Source organism: Leptopilina boulardi, unplaced genomic scaffold (genome assembly GCF_019393585.1).
Source record: "Leptopilina boulardi isolate dan_hultmark-lab unplaced genomic scaffold, ZJU_Lbou_2.1 LbouV2_278, whole genome shotgun sequence".
Taxonomy (NCBI): Eukaryota; Metazoa; Arthropoda; class Insecta; order Hymenoptera; family Figitidae; genus Leptopilina; species Leptopilina boulardi.
The window spans coordinates 4,302,619-4,311,207 of record NW_026137838.1 but is presented as its reverse complement, the minus strand read 5'-3'; the positions used below and the strand labels follow the sequence as shown (position 1 = coordinate 4,311,207).

At 26.9% G+C, this 8,589-nt stretch overlaps 1 protein-coding gene across 1 annotated transcript; it reads left to right on the top strand.

Moving 5' to 3' along the window:
• The first annotated feature begins 427 nt into the window (after window positions 1-427).
• LOC127281822 (inactive pancreatic lipase-related protein 1-like) lies at window positions 428-8,291 on the top strand. Its single transcript, XM_051305750.1, has 7 exons — window positions 428-692; window positions 2,647-2,918; window positions 4,110-4,380; window positions 5,219-5,458; window positions 7,071-7,304; window positions 7,458-7,785; window positions 7,852-8,291. The coding sequence occupies exons 1-7, from the start codon at window positions 518-520 to the stop codon at window positions 7,955-7,957; spliced, it is 1,626 nt and encodes a 541-aa protein (XP_051161707.1). The 5' UTR covers window positions 428-517; the 3' UTR covers window positions 7,958-8,291.
• Window positions 8,292-8,589: the final 298 nt, after the last annotated feature.

Sequence of the window (8,589 nt, the reverse complement as noted above, 5' to 3'; positions counted from 1 at the left end):
CGAAAAAAAGTGTTGAATCATCACTTTCAAGGACAATTTAAAAAAAAAGTGCTTGTGAAACAATTAAACAAATTAATTAAAATTACTATTATTAATTAATTAATTATTAATATAATTACCCATTGAATAGTGAAAATAATTAAAGTAATTAAAATACTAAAAGTGAAGATAGTAAAAAATTAAATTAATAAAAAGTGAAAAACAAAAATTAATTACGTATTCATAACGGTGAAAAAACAAAATTAATTCACAATGAAAGTGAAGACAATAAATAAATGAAATATTAAAAGAGAATATAAAAACAACGCTGTGACAATTAATAATAAATTACAATAATAAAAGTGGAGATTTGAAGAAAGAATTAGATAATAATAATAAATAATAATAATAATAATAATAATTAATTAATTAATTAATTAATAATTAATAAATAATAATAATAATAATAATAACAGTAATAATAAAAAAGTGAAAGTAATTTTTTTAAATTGAAAATAGTTAAAAAAAATAATTCAACATGTTTTTAAATGACACTTTGTTGATGTTAATGTACACCGCCAATATTATGTCAACCATTCCTAATGAAACAAAATCGGATAATCATCAAATTGATGATCAAATGGATCGAATTAATACAACGACCACAACTCTTTCGCCCGAAGAGCAGGAAAACAAATTCGATTTCGAGGACGGTGAGTATTAATCAATTTACTAATTTTTTGTTTAATTAAACAAAAATCCCAAAATCAAAAAACAAATTTCAATGTGAAAACTATTGTAAAATACAATAAATCCTACCTTACATATGAAGCTTTTGATGATCTCCATAACCGTTATGATGACGACTCAATCCTGAAAAAAGACAAAAATTTCAAAATTAGAACAAAAATTAAAATTAAAAACAAATTAAAACTAAAATTACTACCTATTAATAATATATATATATGGTATAACTAAATAATATTATATATAAAGAAAATTTGTAAATTACTAATCAATGGTTAATTAAAATAATAAATATATAATTGATAAAGATAATTTTTTGTAAGTGTTAAAAAATGTTTTTTAAATCATAAAGATATTATATATATATATATATATATATATATATATATATATATATATGTAAACTTATTTGCTACATGATAAATTGCAACAAAACGTCGTCACTATAATTGCAAGAATTAACAACTACAAATTGCAAAAGGCTATATTTCATATATACGACAAAACACAGCAATGTTAAAAAGAGGTCAGTAATTAACATTGAAGTTTTCATAATTTTCTAGAAAATATACTAATACACGATTAAGCAAACACACAATTTATTATTTTTCTTAAAAATTTCATAATTTTCAATATTTTCTATAAATATTTAATTCGACTTTATATATAGAAATATATATATATTTAATTATATATAGTTTATTTATATTAATTATTAATTCTCCTGATGAAAATTTTTCATTTTATTAATTTATATAGAATAGATATGTATCAAAGTCTGACATTTGATTCACATTTTGATTTCTTTTTTTTTTTTAATGTATATTATGAATTTGTTTTGACGTAAAATTACGTAAGTCATAAGTTGACAAATATTTTGTAGTAAAATGTTTTGGCCTTTAAGAGATATAGAAACGCGTATATGAATGATATACTATATACATAAATAAAAGCGAAAAAATTTTAATAGTGAAGATATTTCGATTTCTTCACATATATTCAATTAAAATGTAAATTTTTCACAAGTATCAAACAAATGAAGCAATGTTTTGTTATTTTCTATTAACTCTTTTAAATTTTATTACCACTCGAATAGGATAATAGCGAATTTAATGAAGTAGTGAATAATAACTATAATTTAAATAATTAATTTTTATTACAATTTTTTGAGCATACTCTCTAAATTTGAATCAGTGAAAAAGTCACTGGTCTCAAATCAGTCGCTAAATTCTAGCTATTTGAATCAGTAACATTTCACTGATTTTCAGTCAAAGTAATTGATTCTCCAGTGAAATGTAACTAACTGTCAGTGAAAACCACTGATTCAAATAGCTAGAATTTAGCGACTGATTTGAGACCAGTGACTTTTTCACTGATTCATATTTAGAGAGTAAAGCAAAATTTAGTGAAATGGAAAGAATTTTCCTTTTTTGGTATATGTATATATATATATATCAAAATTGAGAAATTCGAAATCAAGTTTTCTATATAATACGTAATAGTGACAACAATTGATTGTAGCTGCAATCGCAACCGTGCCGAATTAATCTTCTTATAGCAATATTGGAGACATAACATAAAACGTGCTTTGAGGAACTGATGAACATTCATGTCATTAATGTTGACATTAATCTTTTGGTCTGTAAAGAGTTATTATCTTGTCAATGCCGATAACCTCTCTTGAAGAATATGGCAAAACTTTTCAATATACCGGTCAATGGTAATTCGCTTATCAGACATCGCACATGTCAATACTAAATATAGACAAATCTCATAATTTTTTCCCCATTATCCGCAACTTTCCGCACATTCATAAAAAATTTCCCCTCCAACATTTTAAAATATAATTATAATTTTTCAATTAAAAATTAAAAATTAAATAATTATCAAAATTTGATAGAAATATTGAATGAATTACAGAATGGTACATGTGGAGATGTTATCAACCTTATGGATGCTTTTACATTGGAGCTCCATGGTCTGGTGATAATCGACCAGTTTCAACGTTTCCAATGAGACCAGACAATATAAATCCTCGATTTCTACTTTATAATCGAAAAGAACCAAATAAATCGCATTCCTTAATTATTGATAAAAAGGAAACAATACAAAATTCCCCTTTGAAAAAAGATTCAACGGTTTTTTTTATAATTCACGGATATCTTGATAATGGAGATAAAACATGGGTCCTGGTAAGTTATATATAAAAATACTACTATACTAATTACCCAGGTGAAAAAATTAACGTTACTAACGTTACTAATGTTACTAACATTACTAATGTTACTAAAGTTAGTAATTATAAAAAAATTAAGAGTTTCTAAAATATATTTTCACAGAAACTTTGACACTACTTTCCCATTACCACTTTCACTTCCACTTAAACTTTTTATAATTTTCATTCCCATTTCCACTTATACTTTTTCTAATTCTCATTCGCACTTCCATTCTCACTTCTACTCTTACTAATTCTCATTCCCACTTCACTTCCACTTTTTCTAATTTTCATTCCCATTCCTACTTCCACTTCCAGTTTTTTATATTCATTGCCACTACCACTTTTTCTAATTCTCATTCCCACTTTCACTTCCACTTCCACTTGTTCCAATTTTCATTTCCATTTTCACTTCCACTTTTTTATATTCATTGCCACTTCCACTTTTTCTAATTTTAATTCCCATTCCTATTTCCACTTTTTTATATTCATTGCCACTACCACTTTTTCTAATTCTCATTCCCACTTTCACTTCCACTTCCACTTGTTCCAATTTTCATTCCCATTTTCACTTCCACTTTTTTATATTCATTGCCACTTCCACTTTTTCTAATTTTCATTTCCTTTCCTATTTCCATTTCCAGTTTTTTATATTCATTGCCAGTACCACTTTTTCTAATTCTCATTTCCACTTTCACATTTCACATTCACATTTCAATTTCACTTTCCCACAATGGAATGGCGAATGAGAATTAGAAAAAGTGGAAGTGAAAGTGTTAATGTAAATAAAAAAGTGAAAGTGTAAATGGGCATGAAAATTATAAAAAGTGGAAGTGAAAATTGGAATAAGAATTAGAAATAGTGAAAGTGGAAACGGTAATGAAAATAAAAAAGTGGAAGTGATAATAGAAATGAAAATTATAAAAAGTGCGAATTATAAAAAGTACATTAAATACTTCCTGGTGGTCGATTTTCGACAAGTTTCTGCAAAAATACAATTTAGAAACATTTTCTTAATTTTTTTATAGGTACTAACGTTAGTAACATTAGTAACGTTAGTAATATTAATAACGTTAGTAATGTTAATTTTTCTACCTGGGTAATACTAATTTAATTTTTTCATCAATTTTATCGTATTTTTAAACAAACAAAAAATTGTCATTTATAGAGAATGACAAAAGAATTATTAACAAGAGAAGATAGCAATGTCGTGGTTGTAAATTGGTTGGGAGGAGCTGGACCACCTTACACACAAGCTGTTGCAAATACAAGATTAGTCGGTGCAATGACAGCACGATTAGCATCGCAATTAATTGAAATAGCAAAAATAAAACCAGCAAAAATTCACATAATTGGACACAGTTTAGGAGCTCATACAGCTGGATATGTTGGTTATCATCTACGAATTCAATATGGTTATCGATTAGGAAGAATAACAGGTAAAATTTATACTCTACTTTCATTTTCAAATCAGTGTGTAGCGCTAAATAAATTGCTATCCTGTAAAATACTGCTCTCTGGTGAAAAAGAAACGAAGCATAAGGATAAAGTTACTTTACCATGCTGCATATCATTCCACAGCTGAGTAACTATCTGTTACTTTTTATTTATCAATTAACGACGAGAAGGTCAGGGTAAATCCTCAAGGAAAACCTCTTTTCGCATGTCAAAAAATGAGTACAATTTTAATACCTGTACAATTTTTGCAAATTAGAAAACTATTTTTATCAAAATAAAACAGTTAATAAACTATACCTACTAATGTATATAGAAAGCACAATACGGGTCAAATGATCATTACATAATATTTCTAAACCGTGCGAAAATGTAGGAAAGTTAAGAGCAAATTCGCAAATGATCAGGATAATTTTATAATATAGTAGTTTCTATAATAACGATATATATATAAATAAGATTTCATAACATATTCGCTTACTTAACATTTTGAAAAGTTGAAAAATGATTTCCGCACTTTCGCAAATTGGTTTTTAAGAATGGCCTAATACTAATTTGTAGAAAATTCACCTAATGATATATAATAAAATTTATTAATATAGAATAAAAGTTATTAAACATTAGGTTATTATCACAGAAAATTAAAAGGCATTAAAATAAGCTGCAACCAATTTAATCCAATTTTGCTTATTTTAATCCATTTTGGTATTAAAATAAACAAAATTGGTTGTAGCTTATTTTAATGCCTTTTAATTTTCTGTGATAATACCTATTCTCATTTGGATGAGAATCTAAAAAGGAGATAATAAAATTTATTTACAGGTTTGGATCCAGCTGAACCTCATTTCAGTAATACTTCACCAATGGTGAGACTGGATCCAACGGATGCTGATTTTGTCACAGCCCTTCATACAGATTGTAATCCTTTTATTAGCGGTGGACTTGGTATCACTCAACCTGTCGGTCATATTGATTTTTATCCAAACGGAGGACGCAATCAACCAGGTTGCGATGAAGGTGTACTAAATTCTATTTCCCTCGAGCGAGGAAGTTTCTTTAGAGGTATACAAAATTTACTTTTTTTTTGCCTTATTTTTAAGAAATTAACAAACCTATCTCTCGATTCGTAATTTAATTTTCAAAAGATTTAAATTCTCCATATATATTCTCAGAATTTATACTAATACTTTATCTCTTTTTCGTTTTTATTAGAAACATATCGGTAAATATTGCGTTTCGAAATAATTGAGGTATTTCCTTTGTCACTCTCGGAATTTTACCGTTATATGTTTTTCAAATATATGCATTCATCGAACTTACTTCTCACGGTGCGCCAGAAGGTGACTTAAATAAAAATGAATTGGCACTTAAAAATTCTTTTTGATTATGATTCTTAGATATGAATAACAAACATTTCACAATAGTTTTTAAAATCAGTTTACGTGCCCGATTTAAATAAAATTGAGTTTTTATATAAAAACAGTGTTTTATGGGGAATCAGAATTTATTTAATCTAATAAATACTGTAATAAATGATAAAGTAATTACTTATTTTCAATTTTACATATAAATAATTATATTGCTGTATAGTGTTTGTGTCCAATTTTAAAAAATTAAATTATAATGTTAAAAGAACGATTTTAAGAGTGACAAAATTTATTTAAGAGAGTCGAATGGTCTCTGAAATTTTTTGGCAAGAAGTGACTTTTAATTATCGCTCTATAAAAACGGCACTAAACGTGAAAATGATAAACATTGATTTTAAAATACTTTCTTCTCGAAAGACGGACACTTTTTACAAAAGATCGTTATCTTATCACAGAAAATTAAAAGGCATTAAAATAAGCTGCAACGCTTCTTATTTTAATCCAATTTTGCTTATTTTAATACCAAAATGGATTAAAATAAGCAAAATTGGATAAAAATAAGAAGCATTGCAGCTTATTTTAATGCCTTTTAATTTTCTGTGATATAAATTTCCTAAATCCTAAAGATTATACGAATCCATACAAAAACACGATTGCAAAACGAAAAGTAATATAATGACTGGTACATTACCTCCTGCCGCCGTCAGATGGCAGCAGCATGCAGGGCGCACAAAGTCGCAGCTGTTATTAGATTACTTTTCTACTTTTTGTTTTGCAATCATGTTTTTCTATGGATTCGTACAGTCTTTTGGATTTAGGAAACTTATAAGATGAGGATTTTGGCTGATTTTCGTGTTTCGAGAAAAAAGTATTTTAAAATTAATACTATTTCACGTTCAGAGCAATAATTAAAGCTCTCTTCTTGCTAAAGAATTTCAGATACCGTGTTCGACACTCTTAATGCATAAATATAAAAACGAAACAAGAAAATAACTTCATTGTTAATAAATTTATATGAACCCAAATCTAAAACATCTATTATTATCTATACGCATATAAGTATACATAAATTCTGGTTCCTCATAAAATACTATTTTTAAATATTTAAAACTCAATTTGTTTTAAATTGGGCACGTAAGCTGATTTTAAAACCTATTGAGAAAAGTTTTTTATTCATCTAAGAACCATAATCAAAAAGAATTTTTAAGTGCCAATTCATTTTTATTTAAACCTCCTTCTGGCATTAATTTTTTCCATACAAGAACAAGAATAGAAGAATAATTTAAAAGAAATCAATTTTTTTTCAGGAATCAAAAGATTTCTCGGTTGTAACCACATTAGAAGTTACGAATACTTCATGGAGAGTATAAACACTGCCTGTCCCTTTATAGCAGTGCCTTGCGAATCTTGGGATAAATTTTTAGAAGGTAGTTGCTTCGACTGTGTGAATCAATATTGCCCCAGGTTTGGATTTGATGCACAACCAGGAAACTATCATGCATCAGTTTATCTCATGACTGGTCGAGAAAAGCCTTTCTGTAGTAAGATTTATCAAAAACTAAATTGCTTAATATGTTCCGAAATTCGAATTCATGAATTATTAATTATAATCATAAAAAAAAATATTTATAAAATTTAATTTTATATGAAGTCTTAAGGGACTTTTTGGAATTAATGTAAAATTAAAATTTCAGGAGGTCACTATCGAGTTAAGATAAATATTTCAAAGACAGTTGAGAGTATGGATCATGGTGGCGAAGTGGGAAAGTTTGTCATGAAGGTAATTGGAGCAAATGAGAAAATGACCGAGAAATTGCAACTAAGCGAAACTTCCGAGTACTATGAGCCTGGAAGTACTCACACGGTAGTTTTGTCTGGTGATGTTGTTGGTAAACCGGAAGCTGTTGAATTAACCTGGGAATATCAAACTTCAGTTTTCAATCCACTTACTTGGAGAATATTGCATAAACCAAAAGCCTATATTGATTTTTTAACTGTTGATAGTTTGGAATTCAGTACCGGGTAAGAAACTATAATTTGTTTATTATTTTATGTTAATATTATTTACAAAAATAAATTTTATTACAGAATCACTGTATGTCCGGATGAAACAAAAACTCTTATTGCGAACGAGCCGAAAATTTTAACAGTGGAAAATTGTCGAAATACAGATCTTAATATAGTTTCAACGTGAAGGGGACTATTACAAAAAATAAGATTCATCAATATTGCATTTCAATTTCGAGCCTTGAAGTTTTATAAAAACATAAAAAATTTTTCCATTTCTTATATTATATTATTTCATAACAAATGTTAAAAGAGCACGAGAAGTGTATATTTTTAAATTTTTAACTTTGCTTCAAAGCGTGTTTGAAACATTTAAAATCAACTCGATTTTCGAGGACTTCATTGCAAGACTTTATTTGAAATCTACGTCATTATTATAAAAAAATTAACATTAAATATTTATTCTTTATAACTTCTTTTTTGTATTTTAATCTTTTTCTATATATATAGTAATAAATTTTATTTAATTAAACAAATTGTTTTTATTATTTCTAAATTTTGTTTATATTTCTAGTATCATTAAGTTTTTATAATCAAAAATTTCTGTTATTTCAAAAAAAGGTTTACAAAATCTAGGTTTTAATTGCAAAGGTTCAATAATATCAACATATTTCTTTTTTTTTGGGCTAATTTTGAGCGACTGAGAAGAGATAGAAATTTGGGGTTTTTTGGACATGGAAAATAATTTTGAAAGGAATCACATCATAGAATGAACGATCGGTATTGGGTGAATGGTCAAGTGTCGGTGGTGGGCGAATG

Excerpts from the sequence above, each read along its gene's own strand:
- LOC127281822 (XM_051305750.1), top strand. The coding sequence starts at position 518 with ATGTTTTTAAATGACACTTTGTTGATGTTAATGTACACCGCCAATATT. Across the intron at positions 2,919-4,109 it reads GAGATAAAACATGGGTCCTG|AGAATGACAAAAGAATTATT; the intron begins GTAAGTTATATA and ends TGTCATTTATAG. Across the intron at positions 7,305-7,457 it reads TCGAGAAAAGCCTTTCTGTA|GAGGTCACTATCGAGTTAAG; the intron begins GTAAGATTTATC and ends TTAAAATTTCAG.